This window comes from Wyeomyia smithii, chromosome 3 (genome assembly GCF_029784165.1).
Source record: "Wyeomyia smithii strain HCP4-BCI-WySm-NY-G18 chromosome 3, ASM2978416v1, whole genome shotgun sequence".
In the NCBI taxonomy this organism is placed as follows: Eukaryota; Metazoa; Arthropoda; class Insecta; order Diptera; family Culicidae; genus Wyeomyia; species Wyeomyia smithii.
In genome coordinates this window covers 130,902,519-130,925,840 of record NC_073696.1, presented here as the reverse complement: position 1 = coordinate 130,925,840, position 23,322 = coordinate 130,902,519, and the positions used below count along the sequence as shown (strand labels likewise).

The 23,322-nt window shown below is 34.2% G+C and overlaps 1 protein-coding gene across 1 annotated transcript in view; it reads right to left on the bottom strand.

Annotated features, from left to right (window-relative positions):
- Positions 1-4,518: 4,518 nt before the first annotated feature.
- The window catches only part of LOC129733283 (gamma-aminobutyric acid type B receptor subunit 1), a 212,117-nt gene continuing 193,313 nt past the window's right edge, over positions 4,519-23,322 (bottom strand). Inside the window, exons 11-16 of the mRNA XM_055695050.1 lie at positions 19,520-19,636; positions 19,231-19,438; positions 18,247-18,503; positions 17,858-17,995; positions 17,643-17,802; positions 4,519-6,935 (exon numbers count right to left, since the gene is read on the bottom strand). Of these exons, the coding sequence (XP_055551025.1) occupies positions 6,913-6,935; positions 17,643-17,802; positions 17,858-17,995; positions 18,247-18,503; positions 19,231-19,438; positions 19,520-19,636 (903 nt within the window). The 3' untranslated portion in view covers positions 4,519-6,912. The remainder of the gene's footprint in view (positions 6,936-17,642; positions 17,803-17,857; positions 17,996-18,246; positions 18,504-19,230; positions 19,439-19,519; positions 19,637-23,322) is intronic.

Genomic DNA, 23,322 nt, shown 5'->3' with positions numbered 1-23,322 from the left:
CACTTTACAGGATCAACGTCTAATGTCATTTATGGCTGGGTTTGTTTCAAAGTTATGTACCGAATTCTTCACAATTGATGTAAAAATCTTCTTTAAAAAGAAACAAGATTTGAATCTTGGGTTACAAATCGCCAACAAAAACCTACAAAGCCCAGGGAAGGTAAAAACTTCAAATTACTAAAAAATATTTTGAAGGCCAGAGAAGTCAAGAATGATTCCAATAAAATTTTATATGTTAACTTGAAATAGGCAAAAACTAAACAATGATAAAAAAAAATATTTTAAACCTGAAACAAGTAATGCCTCCACCAACAACGCTGGATCTGGGTTCGCATCCCAACGCCATAGGTGTCGATGGTTGTGTGCCGTGTGCTGGCGTTATTCACTCACGATCAACCAAAACTGATCTAGATTCAATTCCTCCGGAGATTTTTTTTTATTCTCGCTTATTTTCTGTCGGTCTAGTTCCGCCCCTGTTGTTGTGCCAATCACCGATGCCCAGGGAGGCGACTCCACCCAGGACCCTAACTTTCGACCCGTTGATCAACGGACCGGCGCCAACGGGTTTACTTCCTCATGCGATGGAAGGCGTGATCCCAGAGATTTTTCGCCTCAGAAATTTTCCCAGTGTCGGTTAGGATTGAATCTAAACCAGTTTGGTTGGTTGTGAGTGGATCACGCCACCTCACAACCATCGACACCTATGTCGGCGGTGGGATTCGAACCCAGGCGTCGAGCGTGGTTGGTGGAGACGTTAATCCTCCGGAGATTTTCTGAGGCGAAAAATCTCTGGGTTCTTCTATCGCATGGGACAGAGAAGCCATCGGCACCGGTCCGTTAATCAACGGATCGTTAGTTAAGATTCTAGTTGAAGTCGCCTCCCCGGGTGTCGGTGATTGACATAATAGTGGCAGAAATAGACCATCAGAAAACAAGCGAAAATAAAAAAATCGTAACCTAACCCATTCCCGGCGTATGATGCCATATGGCATTACCTGACATTCAAACTTTGATTTGAGTTCAACAATTATACTTGAAAATTTACACGAGAATAGATTGATGCTTAATATGCAATACAGTTTATGTTGAATATGCATATAGTTGATTAGTAATAAGAGTTTAAAGTTCATTGTTTGAGGTAAAAACTGATTTTTCTCCACCGGTAATCGGTTAAGCTTAAATCCGCTTGAGAAAATGTTTACAGAGACTAGAAAAAGCTAAAAGATATATAGTTTCTAAAGTTCTCGATAAAAGTCAGCAATCAGATTTTAATTTAAAGCCAGAAATGCACCATAAATATGAAAAGAATTCAATGATATTATAAAAGTAATAAATTCAATTTTTTAAAACAGATTTTTGTGGAAACTTCTGAAATCTAGAACGCGGAATCAGGAAACACAAACCAATTTCTTATTTAGCTCAAAAAGGCAAAAATTGTTTCTAAGTAGCAATAAAATTAAATTGATTTAAATTTAGAATTTCAAGTAGAGTTTTGTTCAAAATTCTGAAATTTAGAACGCGGATTCAGAAAAAAAAACAAAACAATCTTCTTATTTAGCTCAAAAAAGCAAAAAATGTTTCTAAGTAGCAATAAAATTGTATTGAAGCCTGAAAGAAACTAATAGTATCAATTTAAAATCAATTTCAAAACTGAAGTGTGTGAACACTAGGAAATGGGTAATAATTGGGTTGAAAATGCAAAAAATTATTCTTTATATTTATATTTATTCTTAAACAAATTTAAAATTGTCAGAAACGGCTATCATTGCAGATTCAGGCAAGGCGAAAAACTAGCTCAATTCGGGGTCAAAAAAATATGTTCTAATTATTTTAAAAACTTTGAAAAATAACTAGAATGTTTCCTCTCATCAACTAAAAATGACTATGAAAAAGTTATCAGGAAACAAGAAAAAAGTAATAAAAATTTTTTGAAGTCAATTCAATAAAAAAATTTGAAGTCAATTCAATTTAAAATTAGGTTTTAAAAGACAAAATGAACTCAGAATTGGGAATTTAGCTAAAAAAATTGCTAAATTTTAGTCTGACGAGAAATCTGAAGAAGGAACTCCAGAAAAGATTCCAATTTGAATTTTTCACAAGACTTGAAATGACAGAAAATGATTTCAAAGATTTGTCGTTTCCGAAGCTCAACAGCAGCCAAAACAACTTTGAATTAAATTCCAAATTTGTAAAAATATATATTAAAGGTTTGAAAAAGCAGAAACCAGCTCTACAAAACGCAAAGAATCTCAACCAGAGAGTGCAGAAAGTTACAAATATTGCTTTAGTTAAACAGTTTAATTAAACCAGAAATTATTTACGTAAGTCTAAAATGACAGGAAATTGTTCCAAAAAACGGTTCAAAACAAATTAAAAATTTATGTGAAAATATTCTGAAACATAAGGCACAAATTGATTCTAAATTATATCCTGATTTCAGCTGAGTGAAATAATGAAAATCTCAGCCATGAAAAGTCGAAAAACCAACAGCAACATGTTGGCCAAGGAAGTTAACCCCTTTTCAAGTTTTGAAATAAAATAATGATATCAAAAACAAGATTCTCTCACAAAATTATTTTGTCAATAACTAAACGTTGTTGAACTTATATATATTCATGCGTTTTAAAGCCGGAAAAAACATCAATTTCTAACCGGCAAAAAAAAACCGGGAATTTGAAACTGAAAATCTCCTGGCCACCCTATTAATTGAATGCCATCGGCAAAATTGGTGGAAAGTGAGTTACAGTATACATAATTTTTGTTTCATTTATGGTGTTGTTTACTTTCTTTTCATCATGCAGGACAATTTTGAAAGATTTCCGAACCTGTCGTTAATAGCATGAGACGTCCTGTGTGTTTCTGCATCGAGTGTTCCACTCGAAAACAAATTTTCTTCGGGACGGGTCCTCGTCACATCACGCATAAACAGACTAAGTAGGAATCCGGCAGCTACTTTTACTAAAATATTGGCTTCGATAAATGTTCCAAAGCTAGGAAAATTGTAGAACCAGCCTTTTTTGTTACTATACTCCAAATTTTTCAATTAGAAAAAAAATATAATAAAAAAAATATAGAAAAACAAATTGCAAAACTTAGTTTGTATTGTATTGATTTAGTCAAACATTTTTCAACATGCATAAAAGTCTTTATAGTAGGGGTCTTCACATCGAGCTCGTATACGAATACCGAGCCGTAAACTGCGTATCTTCCATTACTCGTCAATGGAGGTGAGTATTTTTACGGCTGGGTATTTGTTTACGAGCTCAACATGAATCCCCCTAATATTTTTTTCACTTAAATAACGCTCTCGAAAAAACTGGCAACTTTTGTTCCCGGACTTCGGACCGGACTCCGGACCGGAACCGGAACGAAGCCAATCGGACCGGACCCAAATCGGACCGGAACGAGCTAGTTCCGATTTTTTACCGGACCGGAACGCGGACCCAACGTTTTCGTTCCGATGTCGAACACTATGGTTAACATACCACGAAGATTGAATCTGGTTTTACAAAACAAAGGACAAGCCACAAAATATTGAAAGTGAGTTTTGTAACGTGAAAGGTCACTTTGCATACGATATGTAGATAAATAAAGCTAATTTGGATTGTTTTGTATATATATATTTCAATAGTGTATTTATTTTTTTCGCCACTTTAAAAACTCACGCAAAAAAATTTCGGAATCACCGACACAGAAATTTCTCCAGTTATTTCTCCGTTTCTTTTTTAAAAGGAGTGTCTGTAGATCATAATGACGTAACATACCATCATACAACAATTAAAATCAGTGCGCAAATATGTAAAATTATCCAACACTGCAAGTGTATTTATTATTTTCTCCATGACTGTTTTTTTTTTTCAAGATGAGCCAGTTATGCTTGGAATGTGATCAATATGGTCTAACCTCTTGACGACGAAGTAAAGAAAATACGTAAAGTCCTGGGATTACATCGGAACTTGATATTCTGTTTACTATACACTGACTTTCCATGTTTTGCTAGAAATTGCACTCTTAAGTGTGCAGTGTACTTTCAAGCAACATAAAAAAGGATTTTGATCTACCATTTTTATTTCGGCTGAAAGTTTGCACAAAAATTCCTATAGGTTAAAGATGTCAGTTTGCACTGTTAGAAATTATTTTTTAATGACGACTGAATTTTTTAAAGGGCTTGTGTGAAAAAGGCATTGGTGAATTAATATATTGAGCTTAAACCAGGACGGTTTTTTTATTTTTATAAAATATATTTTAAAATAAATTTTAAAAATTTATTTATTTTTTTTTAAATTTAATATGTTACCTATAATATGTTATCATGAACACACATAAAAAAGCTAGAAAAATATAAAATTTAAAATAAACAAATAAAATAAATCAAAAATTTAAAATAAATAGATATAAATTAAATTAAATTGCACTATTGCACATGTTTCCAAAATGTTAATTTCCAACATACTAAGGTGGTGTTATTTGGATACCAGTATTGGATCGGATGTGATATATAAATAAATCACATATATATTCACATTTATTTGAACTTTTTTTACAGAAAGAACTGTTTTTCTTAACAGATAGCACTCAGAATTTAACTATTCGCTGTAGCATCGCCACAAACTCGTTTCCAACAATGTTGTTAATCATTGTTGTATTCAACCTAGTATATGAACTAACTGAGAAATGTGCAATGATGTATTATGGGCTGATTCAAGTTGTTTTAGGATTTGAAGGGAAATAATTTAAAAACACTATTTTTCAAGTACGTTTTGAGGTTCCTGAAAATAAAAGACATGTTCCGTTTTTGTAGAGAAACAGTGAAAAAATTTGCGTTATTGTTTTGCAATTCTGCAATTGCAAAACAAAGACGTAGTACTATGATTAAAAAGTGAGGTAGCTGTCGTCTAAAATGAAAAATATTCATTCAATCTTCTTAATCAATTTAATAGCCTTCAAAGCATTCTCCATCTGATGCAATGCACTTCTGCCAAGACATATTTTTCTGAAATTGCCTTCAGAGCCTTCTTTGATTTAGTTTGGATCATCTCAATCGTCTTACAAGGGTAACCACGGAGCAGTCGTTCAATTTTGCAGAATACCCAGTCACACGGATCTGAAAGAGTCGAATACGAAGATTGCAGAACGATATACTTCGAACCTTCGACAAAATAGTTTCGAAGAACCAATACAGTGTGATGCGGAAACCGGGAGTTGACTTTCCACAATTCTTGCCTTTTTAAGCATAAACATTAATTTCTCGTTTGAAGTTGGTTAAGTGGAAGAAGATTGTTTAAATCGTTTGGCTCACGAAATTCTAATGGAAATTGCACCTCACTGCTTAATCATAGTAGGAGTATATTCCTCTCAGAAGATGTATGATTCGCCAGCAAAAAGAATGGTTACAACTAAGCTATTATCTTCAGTTCGATGTAGAGCTTTAGCCACAATCACGATGTACGGTATGTAGCATAACGACTTGACAGTATACTGATGAACACTTCTAAAGTAGTGTCTTTGATGCTTTCATTAAAATTTCATTTAAAGAATTCAATTAATTCATTAAATAATGTTTCAATCATCGCAGTTGATTTGTTTTTTGGGAGCAATTTTGGCATAGTTTACTAAAAAGTTATTGAAGCAACCACACAGTGTACGGTAAGATGTTGTTAAATCGTATTATAATAGCGATATAGGTGGTTATAAGACGTCAGAGTGCAATTTTTCTTTGTTTGGTTTCGAATTAAATGAAAGTCAAAGCAATGCTGTGCCTACCAATTCTCATTTGGAATATTATCTTTCGTCATATTAAAATGCATACAAAGTATAAAACTAACAAGTAACACCAGATTAATTTTTATGGAAACTCCATCTGATTGAAGGGACGGTTTATTATATAATAGTTATTCAATTTTCTTCGTAAACATAAAATTAAATACATATATTATTAATCTAGGGTAAATTGAAACGAATCGTATTACGGAATGTGTGAACCAATTAGGATTTTAGCCTAGTTTCTAATCATTATCTAATCAAAGCCAGGAAAACACATTTCTGTCTATTGTTAAGATCTATCCAGTGACTCCGACGTTCCTAAAGTGATCAAATTGCAAACAGTTTCCTAATTTTTTTATTTCCATTCATGGTTATAATGATGAGCAAAACGTGCCTGAGCGTGAGTCTAAACATGGCCAGCGAATTTAATGAGCATGAAAAATTTAGTTGCTTGCATTGCTATATTAACCATTTTTTAACGGAGTTTATGGTTTTCATGCGTTGTCACAATTGAATTTGCTGATTGTATTGGGTCGTTTTTTGTCATCTTTTGTCAATATCATTCTATATACATCTCTATCAATTAAATAATAATTAGTTAGATTGATAATTTTTCGTTTATTTTTATCTAACCATTCGTACTTAATAGTTTCTAAATATCGTTCTAGCTATTTTTTGTAACTATGTCTAAATATGTTCTATAAATCCTCACAAGCCTGTGGTATAATTTCATTGTAGCATTCTTCTGTCATAGCTTACAAATAGAAAACGTTTTCAGTGCTACTGTACAAACATTTCCGCACGAACATAACCAAAACAATTTCGTTTCTCGAATAACCGTTTAAGTGTGCTATTGTTAAAATTTCTATATACAAAAGATCGTCTAAAGATTTTTAGAATCAAATGCTCAAGTATGGATTTTCAATTATGTCTAACACCGTTCGGGGTATTTTCAAATACGCTAAAACACGTTTGTACAAATCTTTAACATTTCGTAGAAAAACAGGACGAAAATGATGTACAATTATCTGACGAGATAAACTGGTCTATTTACACTGAATTATAAACTAGTTGATGCAACGTCATCGCAGTAAAACATTCTCTTACTAGAACTAGTAACTATCACGTGTTGGTGAATTGACTTAATTTTCATATTCGCTCGTCGCATAGATCTGTAAAAAAAAGATAAAATAAATTGTTAAGTGCAAATAATGTATAAAACAATGACATAGTGCCTGTGTTTTCTAACCTAACATACGAATGTACAGTTGGGAAATGTGGGAGGGGTAAACTTAATGCAAATTTTACACTGACGTTTTTATCTTCAAATGTGTGCAAATAATATGAATCACAACATATTTTACAGTGAATTTCGTTGTAGGCCGTCAACGGCAGTAATGTTTCGAATTTGAAAAGGAATTGTTTGCCTAGAATGATAATTTTTGGTACGGGAATAAATCACTGTATGTGAACTATCAAAATGATTGGAAAATTCGAAATGTCACTTTACTAGATTACGATGACATTCACCTTAAGGCACATCATATCATGTATCAATGTCTATATTACGTATTAAAATGATATTGATAAGCGCTAAAATGTGTATTATCGTTGTGATTATCCCAAAATATGTCAAGTCAAATTCTTTCAATTCATCACACAATGTGAATGTGTGTTTTTTTATTATGACAGTTTCCGAAAATATAAAGGGTTTTCAATGAAGGCACTACAAAAGTAGACCGATAAGGACAGCAAACGAGGCCATATTTTTTCCGCTCTCGTGACATTTCCCTTCAGTAAGTTTTGCCATTTCATTACACATTGCAACAATTTTTTTTTGCCTTGGCATCTATGTATGATTTTTTGATGAAGTTTGATGCAAAACCAAATTTCCCCGAGTTTAAACATACTTCAACTTAAGGGGCAACAATGGCGCCGTTTTGAATTTTTGAGAAGTCGGAAATTTTTAATGTTTTTTCGACGCCATTTTGTTTTAAAACCAAATATTAAAATTCTGAGAGTTTTTCCACATATTAGCATCTTATTACCCATCTTTTTAAAAAAAAAAACAGATCTTAAATCAAACAGTTTTGGCATGGCTTTAGTATATGTCACAAAGCAAAATAATATCGAATATGTCTGAGCATTCATGGTAATGCGCTAATATCTGAAAGTGGTATTCAAATTATATCTTATATTCAGTAAAAAAGTCTCAGAAATCGATTAGTAGGTGTCTGATCGACGTAAAACGTCAGCAACATGTCGATTTTGCTCCAATTTTCCTACAATACTAAAATAGGTTTATCTCGGCGTTCAATTAACTTATTTGAAATCTGTTTAATGCTATATCAAGAGTGTAAGTGATACTCAATAATACATACAATAATAATTTGTCTTCACATGATCCTTTTTTTTTTGCGGGGAGGGGGTCGCATTTCGCTTTATCGAAGATGCGATGATTCTGTCTCATAACTGTAGCGAGATTTTTATGTTTTAACCAGTCCTGGTCAAATATGCAACCCCCTTCCCGCAAAAGGGGAAGGATCATGTAAACACAAATTGTTATTGTATCTTTGAGTATCGCTCACACCACAGAACAGATATGCAACTTCGAACAAAATTCTGCTGCGAATCCTAGTCCACACTTCCGCATGCATTTCTTGCTGTTCTATCCTACATTGATTTTACAGTGCATCGTTAAAACAGTTCGCTCCAATAGTTTGAACATGCATAAAAATCTATTCTTTTTTTTGCCTCAATAACCGGACAAGAAGGAGATCTCAAATCTATCAAAATCAAGTTAAGACAAGACCGCATTCAAGAGATTTTTTAAGCAACATTGAAGAAAAAATTAAACTAAATATCTTTCAAGCATTCAAACATTGTTTTACAAATTTTCTTGGATCGTACACCGCGCGACTGTCGGAACCGTTTTACCCAGTTGGTAGAATTACTTTAATATTTTGGTTAGAGTTGGAAACCGCGTTTCTCGACTAACGACAATATTTTTTTCTCGTACCGTTAATTATACCTAATAAATATTGCAAGTAATGCATATCAGACGCGCTGCTTGCAACATTAGGTTCAATGTAAAAAAAAAAACAATTGTCGTCAGTCAAAATAAACGGTTTTCAACTCGGGCCACAATGAAATTCATTTAAAAAAAATATGTACAAAATGTGCTTTTTGGTTTTGTATGAGGGCAAGCGAGACCGAAATCATTCTTCACCACGAGCAGGTATGAATGGTATAAGTGTAATAACATTTTGAGTGTAGAATGCGTTCTCTCCACCGCTAGATGTCGATACTTAAAATAAAGAGATTTTGTCTCGTTTTTGGTTCTTTAGTTGAACAGATGTGCTCACACTCTTGACATTATATTAAACAGATTTCAAATAAGCTAATCTAACCTCGAGATAAACCTATTTTAGTAATGTAGTAAATTAAAAAATTTTAGTAAATTTTACGTGGATCAGACACCTACCAATCGATTCCTTAGACTTTTTTACCTAACTCAAGACATAATTTGATTATCACTCTTAGATATTATCGCATTACCATTAATGCTCAGACACACTCGATATTATTTTGCTTTGTGAAATATACTGAAACCATGCCAAAACCGTTTTGAGCTCAGTTTTTTGTCCGATTTAGGATCTGTGTCTTTTTTTAAAAGATGGGTAAGAAGATGCAAATATGTGGACAGATTCATGAATTTTTATATTTTGCTTTAAAACAAAATGGCGTCGAAAAAACATCGAAAATTCCAGATTTCTCAAAAATTCGAAATGGCGCCACTGTTGTCCCTTAAGTAGAAATATGGTCAAACTCGGGGAATTTAGGTTTTGCATCAAAATACGCAAAATAAAATCATGTATAGAAACCAGGCAGAAAAAAAGTCAGTTTTTGTTGCACTGTGTTATGGAAAGATACACGATCCAACAACGAGTCGAGATTTTCAAAAGTTACTACCGAAATTTAGAGTCAGTGGCTTCAACTTTAAGAGCGCTACGTTCAATTTATGGTCGTCATAGTTTCCCTGCCAGATAAACAACTGAGCGTCTAGCGGAAAAATTAGAATCCACAGGCACAGTATCGTGATTGAATTTTCAGTATCAATACTGTGCCTGTGGATTCAAATTTATCGACTTGTTTTTTAAAAGACGAAATTAATACCTACAACTTTGCCGACGTCACACTGATCAAACGCATTATTTTGGCTCTAAAAATATTTGCAATCATCAATACCTTCCCAAAATATTTTCAAACAGCTTCTCAAAAATGAGTCGTGGCTTTAGTTAGTAGTCGAATGATCGGCCTAGTGTTGATTTTGTAGATTTCAACGAAAAGATAAACCAAGCTTTTGAATTGAATTGTAAATTGTTATCACCTTGGTTCTATTGCTGGTTTGTCAATTTTTATTTTTGTCAATGTTTAATTAACTTTGTCAATTGAAAAGTGAGAAATAGAGCTTAAGAAACCGTACTAATTTTTTTGGTATTTTTTTATTATGTGAGAGTTTTGCTTATCGGTGGTCGTGAACGTTTATTAAGAACATAGGTATATTTCAATAACATTAAACTTTATAATTGGTTAAAAGCAACAATGAACTTTTTATGACCACGCGATGTCATAGATAAATAATCAAATGTGAGATACTTTTGTTACAAGGCCTTATATTAAAAAACTTCTCCCGCAAGTGTTTGATTCCAGTAATACACTGCGAGCATAAAATCCATTATCTAGCGAATGAATATTGTAACCCTTGGGTTCAAACTAAATGTGTTGCTTTTTTTTTGTTCACACAACATTTATTTGACATAATGTGTTGCTTTTGCCAACAATAGAAACATCAGACATGATTGGGCATATACTTAAACTTCGCATAAAGTTGAATCTTTTCTATCGCTGATTTTTAGTACTTTTCACTGAAGCTAAAATTAATATTCACCTGGATGGGAATGAAAATGACTTTCAGCTGCAACAATTTCAAAACAATCATAATATCATAGCAAGCATGGGTTACACAAATGTTTGATAATTTAAAAACTGAGTAGTTCGATTAATCACGACAATTTTGAACATCTGATATTCAGACTCATTCGGGCAAAAACTTAAGAAACATAGTCATTTTGAGTTTCCGAACTTTTTTGCCATTTTTTGTATAAAATCAAATTCAAAAAGTATCTTATAAATCTAAGTTCATATACATTATGCCTAGTAATTTGTTTATTCATATTTGTTAGGATTCTATTTTCCATTAGTGTAGGGGATACCATCTAATCGAAGTTAGAAATCAGGACATTTTTTTTCGGCATAAATTTTATCGAAGCCAGAGACCTCCTAGCTGATGTCCAGGTACGATACTGTTTTATCATGCCAGTCGTCGTAGGTTCGAAACCTGGCGCGAGAGAGACTGTTATTGATAGGATCGCAGCGATAGCCCCGCAATTGTCCTGCATACTGATATTTGGCTGCAAAGTCTGTATCCAATAAACTGATAGGTCAAGTTTCGACTGCGAAATGTAAGTACCAACGCTTCGCCTTTTATTTGATCTATGGTTTACGGTATGTCACAAAATATCAAAAAATTGGTCGCAGTGACGAATGCCCAACACGGAAAAAAAATGGTTTACGGTAAAAAAATTGACAAAAATTGCCGATTTTTATGGGTTTACCTTTATTCGCACTGACGAAACTACTCATGCATCATCAATCATAGCAACCCATGAGTTTTGACAGCTATATCAGTCAAACTCTAACTGTGAAGCTACTCCGTTCAGAAGTGGCGGTACCCCGCCGCGTCAAAAACCGACATCGTGCGGCACTTTGTGGACGCCGGGTATGCCCGTTCCGGCATCTACAATATCTTGACACTATGGACAACGATCAGAGCATCGAAAGAAAACCCGGTTCAAGACGGCCAACGACCCTGAGCGACAAAAAGCTTCAAAGGATGTTGAAGAGAAAGGCCGAGGGAAAAGTGGCTAAATCGCTGCGTGCACTTGGCCGGAAGGCTGGTACATGCGGTAAAACAGTGAAAAAGTATCTGGAGAACATGGACATACATGTCAGAAAGCGGCAGTCCCGTTCACTGGTCTCGGAGCTGCAAGCAATGACGCAGCGACAGCGGTTGAAAAAGATGGTCAAGTCGATTTTCCCGGCGAATCGTGACGTGGCAGTGGTGATGGACGACGAGACCTATCTCACCCTGGATGGCAACGATTAGCAGGGCACTTCGTATTTTACCTCCCCCACGAAGGAAGTGAGCACCAAGGTGAAGTTTATTTCACAGACCAAGTTCCCCAAGAAGGTGCGGCTGTGGCTGACAATCAGCGAGAAAGGGGTCAAAGTTGCTCTTCTTTCGCTCCGGGCTGGCCGTGAACGGGTAAATTTATAGTACGAAGTGCCTGCCAGAAGTTGCGTCGTTCATCAAGAAATACCATAAGGGCGAAAACACGGTGTTCTGGCCAATTTTGGCGTCGGCCCACTACTCGAAGCGATCGTTGGAGGCGATGGAGCGGCTGAATATCGATGTGGTACCGAAGTCTGCGAATCCGCCCAACGGGCCCCAGCTGCGTCCCATCGAGAATTTCTGGGCAAACTTGAAGCGCAAGATCTATTCCAACAATTTTGTAGCGAAAACGGAAGAGGAATTAATAAAAACGAAGAAAGAGCCTTAAAACATGCCTACACGCATGTTTTTGTCCGCTATGGCGAATGTTCCGGTTAACTGCCGGAAGGCCGCTCACAAGGGCGTAGAATTTTTTTGCAAACAAGATGAAATAATTACCATTAATGGGCAATTTATCCAACTCAATAATCTGTCTTAGTTTTTTTTTTTCATCACCATTTGAAAAAAGTCAATTTTTTTACCGCAAACGTTACGCTTTTTTAAATCGACTGTATAGGTGTGAAATAGCAGATAAATGAGTAAAATGATACTTATGCGGGAATGGTCTCTTTACTTCACAATTTTTTGCTGTATGGACTTCCTCACTGCGACCAGTATCGCTAATCTAAGTTAATCGTTAATCTGAGATATGCGCTAGTGTATGTTGTATCCCGCACTTCTATTATTAGCAATACCACTATTGAGAAATTGAACGCCCAATATTATTTTATCCCCCCCTCCTTACCCTTCTTGTTACCGTTACCCTTCTTGTTACACGCTTACTATACCGAGCCTCGTTACTCCTACCAAATATTACTAATTATATTTCCATGGAGAAGTTCCGTCGTGCGTCCTTCTGACCAGTTTTATTGATAAGAGGGACTTATTTTTGTTAAGAAAAAGTCACGCGAAGGTATTATAGATTTCAGCGTAAAGGAAGGGTAAGTGGTGGGGGAGCCTGATAATAAACCCATGCTTAAGTCCTTTTTGACATCGAACGGCCTGATTCTACTAAGATTCGAACCCACGACCATTCGCTTGACAAAGTGGACTCTGTAACCTTGCGGCTACACAGCTCCCTACTTCACAATAACAATTAATTTTGTATTTTTCCATATACTTTTGATAACAAAATTAAATGTTAATGAGCTACGATGACAAATCCTGAAATGAGGTTGTTCTGAAATAATTCCTACAAACTTTTCGTCTCTATCAGAAGCTGTGGGTTCTAACAAGGGTCGAGATTATACTGTTCTATATGCTGTTTTATTTTGATAAAATGCTGATACGTTAGTAACAAAGTTTGATATAAATTAGATACTAGTAGACTCATTTTTGTTAAAATTTCTGTTATTTTAGCACCTGACGGGTTTAAATTGAAAACACAACCTCATATGTACCGGATTACGAAAATGAACCACGGTTTTTTGAGCGCCCCAAAACTCATCGTTCACCCGAAACCAAAGTTCCTGATTTCGATCTATGTCAATACGTTATGCATTTCACACATTTTTTGTGCGAAGTCAAATCAATTATTGTGCGTTTTGAGAGCATTGGTTGTTTAAGGCTTGAACTTTTGCGTGTACATAATGAATATCATAAGAAAATCAGGACAAATAATTGAATATAGAAAAGAAATCAGGACGCTCAAATAGGATCTCGAAATCAAAACGTGTCCTGTGTTTCTTCTAGGACTTAGTAAGAACCTGTATGTTTGTAATGTGCGGGTCATTAATATAAAACGCAAGCTGGTCTACCGTTTAGAAATTCTAAGCTAATACGGTTAAAATTCAGGGCAAACTAATCTATTGAAAATACAAAAAAAAAAAAAAAATGGTGCAACATGCATGTGCTAATATTTTATATCAATTAGGTGATTTAACGCGAAACGTTTTTCACTCACCTGAAATTCCTGCCAATTGTCAACATTGACTGTTTCTTTTGGATAATCTTTTTGGTGTCGAGTGAAACGCATTTTCAATAGAACAAAAACGCATTTATTTACAATTCATCTAGGTAGTTTATACAATTAAATGGAAGATGAAGAATCGTAACAAGATGTTAAGATGGCCATATTACTTCCAACATTTAAAGAAAATCTTTATCTCTCATACAGAATTTGAAATGAAATAATTATGAAAATGATATAAGTCTGAAGTGTATAACAAAAATAAATATAGCAACAAAAATTTTCTATTCATAAAGTTGTCAAACATGTACACAACATTGTGAATAATAAAGTTAGAAATTTGCAAATGGTTCAACTATCCAATTTTGATTCATATAGTAGATGAATGAGAGAGTATTTTATGTCCAATTGTAGATAGCTTTAGATTTCATATAAATCTTCTAATTACTATTACAGTTCCTTTCACTATTATAAAACAAACAACCACTGACACACTATCGCGATTTTTTCTAATGAAACATGGTCCTACCAACACAACTGCGATGTGCACAAAGTGAGGGCCTACACTTAGAATCGAGGTTATTCTATTTTTAAACATCATAATGATTGATCAAAAACATAAAAAATAGCTGATAAAAGTTATCATGTATGAGAGTATGTATGAAAGCATGTCTCTATATTTGTATTTACGTATGTATGCATGTAAGGAGTGCTTTGGATAAGATTTAACAGATTTTTATTATTCCAGCCTATTCAGAAAACCATTAATGTTTATTTGATTGCTAAAGCAAATATCTACATTTTGAAGAATGGTAATGATTGGACAACGACAAAACATGCTACCGTGGCATTGATTTGGTCATGCTGCAACTTTCAAGATAACAAATACAGTAAAGTCTTTTTTTACACGGTTTTATTTTACACGTTTTTTTCGACGATTCTCCAAATAACGTTCAAATAACGTTTTTCACGTCGTTATCTGAAAAAAAATAACGCGATTTTTACTCTTTTTTGCGCGATTTTTCGTCGTCGCGTAAAATTCACAATAAGCAACAGTAACGGTAACAGACTATAATAGTCTGTTTTTACACAGTTTCATTTTCACACGATTTTTTACGACGTTTTTCCAAATAACGCGGTTTTTACGACGTTTTTCCAAATAACGCGGTTTTTATCACGTTTTTTGTACGGTACGTAGAATCGTGTAAAAAAGAACTTTACTTTAATCATACAAAATAACTCAATCGCTTCTGTTAGTTCTATTCGTACGATAACCAACGGTTTTTTTAAATCTACTATTGTAGAGAAATGAATAAAAAAACATAGATGGGTGTTGTTTGTTGTTTTTATTAAGTAAATAATTAGTAAGTAGTTAAATTAATAAAAAAGGAATATATGATATGAGGCGTTCATGCATAAACTACACCATTGTAATATGATTCCATTTCATTTTTTCATCGAATGAAAAACTTTTTTCGCGCATTGTCACATACCTTCAGATAACTCTATACAATATGGGACATTTGTGCGTAGAGTGGCAATTTATTATCTAGCAAAAAAAATAAACACTGCTTTCAATTTTAGCATTTACTTAATAGTTAGAACCTACATTAACCGTGACAAGTTATGACATATGTACGCACGCATTGTTATTGTGCGTGTAGATAATTTTGCCGACAGTATTTTTATATGTTTTAAAACTATATAAATATGATATGACACTGATATGTGCTCATTATCTACGATTGTATTGAAACATGATTTTTTTACTGATTTCAATTGTAATAGTCATTGCCAAACATTTCATAATTTTCATCCAAACAGAATTAACAAGTGTATATTTTTGCATCCACAGATATATTTATTTTAAAATAATACTAAATACTAAGGATATTGCAAATTTTACCATAATGATTATTCCGATGAATCCGAGTTTATGCCTTCATAAAAATTTACTTGGTAGGGTTGAATGCAACAGCGTTTATGACTCATAAATGTTTGTTCTGAGAAACGTTTATAAAATTATTCTCATTCAGAAATCACGAAATCAAATTAGGTCACGAAAGAATAATGAGTACCTACTAAAAATAGGATAACTAAATCTTGTCAATAAGTTCACAGACAACGCCTGTTATTTTTCTCTTCGATGGCGAACGTTCCAATTAAGAAAATAGTATGTATATTTTTCTTAATTTAAGTATATTTTCTTAATTTTCGTAAATAAATGAGCACGGATAAGTCTGTATTCAATTTGGGCCAAGAGTTCAGTGATTCCAAAACATATTTGTTGAAGATAATAACTACAGCTACAGTACCTAACGAACACGCATACTCATCTACCAATATTTGAAAATATAACCGCTATAGCACTACGAAATCTCAAAAACCAGCAATAAAATATTTTAATAACCATAACCATACTATAGTATTTGCCAACGAATTCAGGGAAAAAATTAATAATCGTTGAAAGCTGATGATTGTTTGTCAGCTTTAACAAGTAGTATTATTCATAGATTTGTGCCAATGAAATTATTTTTACATTGGGTTCTAGTAAATAAGTGATGCGAGGTGTTACTTCTCTCATCAAAATATCGAACGCGCCATTGTATTCAATGGAGTACAGTTTTCCAAACTCTTTTCCAGTGCTTGAAAAATTGTTTTCCTGTTGTTGGTGAACTCCTCTGATGTTGATGATTTTGTATAAACTCTTATAATGGAGTAAGTTAAAAATCTAATTTTGTTAACATATCATAACGGTAAGCTGGGGGTAATATAGTAATCAACTGAAAAAACTGTACTTATTGCACTTCATTGTGAAGTTTCTTCAAATGTTGCATCAGCTAGACGGAAAAACGAAACCCCAAATCCTATTTTTCTGCATTACGATAAAACGATGATTCACATTATGACAATCATGATCAGTTTTCGCTATTAAAAGTGTAAAGGCGTCATTGTAGGTGTGACCTAAAATGTTGGGGTACGAGACGATCATACTAACGGCTTGACAACGACTGGAGTAAGTTTGACAGTTTAGATTGAAAATCGTCCATTATTACATTTTTAGAATGAAAGCCTTCGAACATGAGATATCAATAAAAGTTATAGATCCGATTCTTAACAGTTATGATAGTCGCTTGGCATCCTAATTGATTATTTTAAACTAACTACGATCCGTTTAAAGTTTAAGAAGTAAGTTAGTAAGCAGGTGCGCTATCACAAAATTCAGTATAAAAGCTAACAGAGGAGATGCAAACAAGCAACAGAATCACAAAAGTAAATTGATGCTTAATTTGCTGTTGTCATGTGGAATTGTGAGAAGACTGTTTTCATTTAGAAAGAACTGTTTATTGTCCTAAAAGTTATACCCAAATGAGCCATTGAAGATTGTATTCATATCCTATTAAAAACACTTTCAAAATTTCACTCATTGCTAAAGGTAGCTTTCAGAAAAATCGTTATCCGATTGACTAGTTCTCGATGATCGTGTGTTTATAGACAGGCCACCTCCTATGGCACTGTCGAAGTCGGAGGCTGTTGTATAATCAGCTTGTATCGAGAGCACTGGCGGTTTCTTACCTTGTGTGACTCCCGCTGTTGCTGTCACCATTATTTGATTGTTGTTGTTTAATTGAGCATTGTTTCCGGCATGAGAATCTCCAAAATGCAGCTGTCCGCCTTTGCCGGCTGATTCCTTGTCCGCTAGTCGTTGTTTTAGTATTCGGATTTTATCTTCTTTCTGTGAGAATTTTTAATTTTTTTCAACTGAAACGAATTTCAAGAAATGCTATTACCTGAGTTATCAATTTCTGAAGATCATCATTCTCTGATACCAGCTTTTGGTATCGTTCTTCATCTTCCTTGGAAATACCAATTTCGTTGCTAAATTTCGATTCCGCTTTGTCTTTTGGATGTCGCAATACTTCGATTACCTGTCGAAAAGTTTTTTTATGTACTCATACTTAATCAGTTAGAAAAATTCTAAATTTTAATCATATCGATACAGAACAAATAAAAATCAAGATATTCAGATTACTCCCAAATACGCAACAATGCTAAATTGGTGCTTTCTCTCCATTAAAATTTAGATCTATTACCAAAAGATGTCCAATATCACTAAAAAATCCATCGAAAATCTAGCGTTGGTTCGACAGAACATTTAAATTAGCTTAAACTATCATACCTTTGGCACAAATATGAGCAGCATACTGAGAAAACAGCAAAAAATGACGGCGAGGGCGACAAAAGCGAAGGAGGCATCTTGCTGTGAAGCGATTACCATGGCAACAGGCGCGGTGATCAAACAAAGGACCACCACATTATATATACTCATACCAACATATCGCGAATCGTTGATCTGCTTCACCTTAAGCGATCGAGTTTCATAAGCAAGGAATAGTCCAAACACCAATATCAGTCCTTTAAAGCCGTAAATAACACCTATGAAAGAAACAATTATAGAGATACGATTTTAGCGCCAATTTTTTTGCCACTGGAAGCAAAAACACTTCAAGTAACAAGATAAGCAAATTAAAATAAAACAAGGTACAGTTAAAATGTAAGTAACTGATTTGTCACAAAACGATGATGTGCACATAAATACTTATACATTCAAGTATGTTTCCTGAAAAAATAACAAAGAAGCGTGTGTTTATCAGATTTAGAACAAATTAAAGCTCTTGTGTTTTAACAGGATTTAAATTATATCAATTAACTTTGAAGCTTATAAGTTGATTTATTGCTGTGAACATAAATTTCAATCATTTGCATTGTACTGGATGAAGTAATTTTCATCAAAATTATTGATTTACAATCCAGCACTACATTGCTTCAGTGCAAGCAATCATTCATGAAGGTTTAACCCTTTACAATCTATCCGTGTCATTCAAGCGCCTTTTAGCGCTTTATCTAAAATATGAATAACGATTGAGAGGCGCCGAGTTGTACAGAAGTACAACGCGGTTTTGTCCCAGCTTCAGTTTTTGCGGAGAATTGACTTTTGCAGACTATTTAAAAATATTTCAAAACCCATTTCTATTATTGCTTAAACACTTTGCTATGATTTGTTAAATTGAGTGGTACGGTATGATAGTACTGCTAATTAAAATTACGCTTCAAGTGCATCGACAGTGAGTACCTATCAACTGTTGAATTTATAATCTCTTACCTAACCAGACCGAGTTATTGTGGCTTTCGCAATGTTCGAGCTCCGGCCGGATCTTCACATCGTCATTAGAGGATATAGGATCCTCTAGAGGAAACGTTTCGAGCCGTCGCTGCAAGGGATCCTGAATTTGCCAGGTCAGTAAAATTACTAGATCCACTGTTAACAGTCCGGATACCATCGTGTACAGCTTCCATGGTTCAACTTTTTTCTGTAGGATAAATATGCACGAACCGGAATGATTTATGGTGTTGAATTTAAACTTTAAAACTCCATAATCAATTTATCTTACTTTGGGGTCGGTTTTTGTTTTCGTAGTGAATCGATGTACGCGCCACACTTTGCTGAACATTGCTCCGTATGCTAGCGTAAATCCCGTAGACAAAATCCATGCCCGAGCTTGGCAAATCTGAAAAAGTAGTAATGTATAACAAATAGAGTTAATGACCCTATGTGCTAATGAGCATAACTTTGTGATATAGTGTAATGCATATAATTTAAATTATCTACTCTAGTCTGCCCATGGATAGCTTATGCTGATTATATGAAATGATTTTTTCCATATAAAAACTCTTTTATATTCGTGCTCGTTAAATTAAGAGGCATGAATTTGACTCATGGGAGTTATGTTTTTTCCCACGCCTGCACACTTCTAAATACAAATCCGTATGTAAACAGTTATGACGGTATTTTTCTTAGTAAGGTTACACAAAGTAGTTTATCTTTTAGAAAGACTGTAACGAATCGTTGATACCTGCGTAGAGACACTAAACAGAAAGTTATGGTCAAGTAATTTAGAACATAGGCCAAACTTTAGCTGCTGATTAGTTCGAAAAAGTTGTTGAGTTGAAAAGAAATTTTACCCAGAGTGATTCTACTCATGCTAATCTGAGATAATCAGAAATCTCACCCTTCCGTTGATTTGAATGAAATCTTTATACACATGGTTTGAATAACATACATTTTATAAAGCAACAAGGTTGTATTTTTCTATTGTTTGTGCTAATATATGAAGCCATTAGGGACCATCACCATACCACGTGGACAGAATTTAAACTGCTCATATAAATTCTAAAAAAAATGTAGGGACCGTGGACATTACACATATCCCCCCCCTCCCCAAAGCTGTCCACGTGGTATGTGGATGGCCCCTTACGGATATTTGCAGAAAAAAATACAGCCTGGGAGAGCCGAAGGGCAGATAGATTTGTTGTTTCTGTGAAGGTGCGAATTACTCTGAGCAACTTGTCTTTGTTTGAAAATATATATTATCGTATCATTCGCACGAGTTTCTTAAAATTAGGCACAAACGAAAAGTAAGATTGAATAAGACTGCAAAACACTGCAGCTCAAAATAAACGTTTTTTGTCGTTTGCGAATTTTAAATCAAATATTCTTTTGAACTTGTTTTGAGAATCTATTTATTTTGAGAATATAAAACAAAGCAAGCTGCAGGATTTGAAGTGTCAATTTTATGATTTGGAGTGACATTCACACTAACGATGGGTACCTTGTAAGCTCTGTAACGTACTGTCTGTACACTCAGAATATTTTTTACGTTATAATTACCGGAAAAGTTATGTGATTTTTTTCCACTCTCATTTTCACGTAGATTTTACGCGATTGTCATTTGAGTTCATTATGAACTGGTGATATGATTTATCCTGTGAATATTATTCAGCAGACATATGCACTTCACGTAGAAATCAACTACCGGTGAAGTGAAAAGCATTTTATTGTCTGAGAGTTACAACGTATAATTTTCAATTGTGGTTTCCCAAATTTTTGAGAGACTAGAAATAGTTTTTAGAAATTATCCAAATATGTTGCTTGATAAGTTGCTCGGGCATGCGAAATCGCCAATTTGTAAATGAATTGACATACAAAATGACAAAATGATATTGCGACATTCGCCGGCGATAATTACTGTTAGCTGCAACTATTTATGTTAAGGTAATTCCTTGCCATTTGAACTGAATCTGTGTAAAATATGTAAGCTCAAGACTCGATGTCGGATTCTTATGTTTTTTCTAAAGCTCACTTATTGGCCAGTAACCGAGAAATTCCTTTTTGTGTTCAAATACTGAATCAGGCAACAGCTTCGCCATTTTGATTTCTGTGGATTTTCGCACGGAGAGTTCACGCGATACTTTATTCTGTTCGACGTTGCCAAGTTGACGTAGATGATACGTGATAAAACATAGTATGCATGTTATTTTCACGAAGATGTTATGTTTTTCACATAAATCATGCAAAATGAGAGAAAATAAACAAGTATAGGAAATTTCACGTAACAATAACGTGAAAAATATTTTGAGTGTAGGCTAAACTAGAGAGACTGTAGAATGAAGAAGCGACACGGCGCTCGCTCACCTTTATGGTAAATGTCACATCAAAACGGAAAACGCACATGCAAAATCTAGAAAACACTGTATGAAAGAGAAATGACAAGGCGCTCACCGTTATGGGAATTGGCACACCAATACGGGCGCACTGTATGATTTCGCATATCCGATGTTCGTGTTGATGTGACATTTACCATAACAGTGAGCGCATCTCTATTTAACAGTCTAGCAAAGCAAAGCCATGGTGCTGCATTCCGATTCGGAACTTGACCTTCTGTTTTATTATACACAGACTTCGCAGACAACTGTTAGGTGTACAGGACAATTGCGGGGCTACCGCTACGATCCTATTGACACTAACAGTCTCTCCCGAGCCGAGACTCGAACCTACGACGACTGGCTTGTTAGGCCAGAATCGTACCTCGAGACTCTCAGCTCGAGACCAGCTGGGAGGCATTTTACAGTCTATCTAGGCTAAATTAGAGACTGTACTCTAGAAATTTATCTTCATTGTAACTGTCCCGTTTTGGTGTGATAATGACTCTCACCCTCACTCACAGTGAGCGCCTTGTCATTTTTATAGTCTACAGTTCCTTTAGGCCAAACTAGAAACACTTAGAGGGCGATATGAGGGGTGAGAATGTAGTGAGCCAAACGAACAAAATAGGTAACACCACATTGACCGATATTGTATAATAGTATAATGTAAAAAGTGTTATTTTTTAAGATTCAGTTTCTCTGTTATAAATAATGGATTCAGAATGCTCTAAAATCGTATATTTCAGTGATTCTCAACCGGGGGTACGGTTAACGAATCACTTATCAATTGTGGTGTGGTGATAGAGTACAAAATTAAACATGAACATAAAATTCAACACCTCCGCGGATTTTACAAAATTTTGCAATGCATTTTATTATTCGCCTAGACCTTTATTGGTTCCACCCATTGAATGATTCGAACGATAAAATCAGACAACAGTGCACCTTGAAATAAAAATTGGCACCTCTGATAAATAAAACTCAGTTGCCAAATTCCGCTCATCACTCTGTCTGAGTATTTCTAGGCGAAACTATGTTTATCTTGTAGCATGATTTCTGAAGTATGAAGTAGCGATGCCAAATATGCAGACTGCGTGTCAGTTGGATTTAAACGCTAAATAATATGATAAAACTGTTTCATGTAGTGAAACAAAGACAATCTGACAAACAATCGAATAATTCGGTATCAATGCAATATTATCTCACAGCGGTATACAGATTGCTGCAGACATTTCAAATGTATTATCACAGAGATATAGACGTAAGAATCCATGCAAAATTATAACAAAATTGTGGTTCCAATTAACTGGTGCGACACCTACATATTCCGCAAAAGATGTACTTTCAGCATTTCTGGTAATCATACCCCTTTTTTTAATAGGGGGGGGGGGGGGGGGGGGTTGTAGTGATTTATTTATGTACTAAAATATCTATTCAGAATTAATATTGTGTGTTCTGCCACAAATGGTGACATTTTAACATATATATATATATATATATATATATATATATATATATATATATATATATATATATATATATATATATATATATATATATATATATATATATATATATATATATATATATATATATATATATATATATATATATATATATATATATATATAGATATATATATATATATATATATATATATATATATATATATATATATATATATATATATATATATATATATATATATATA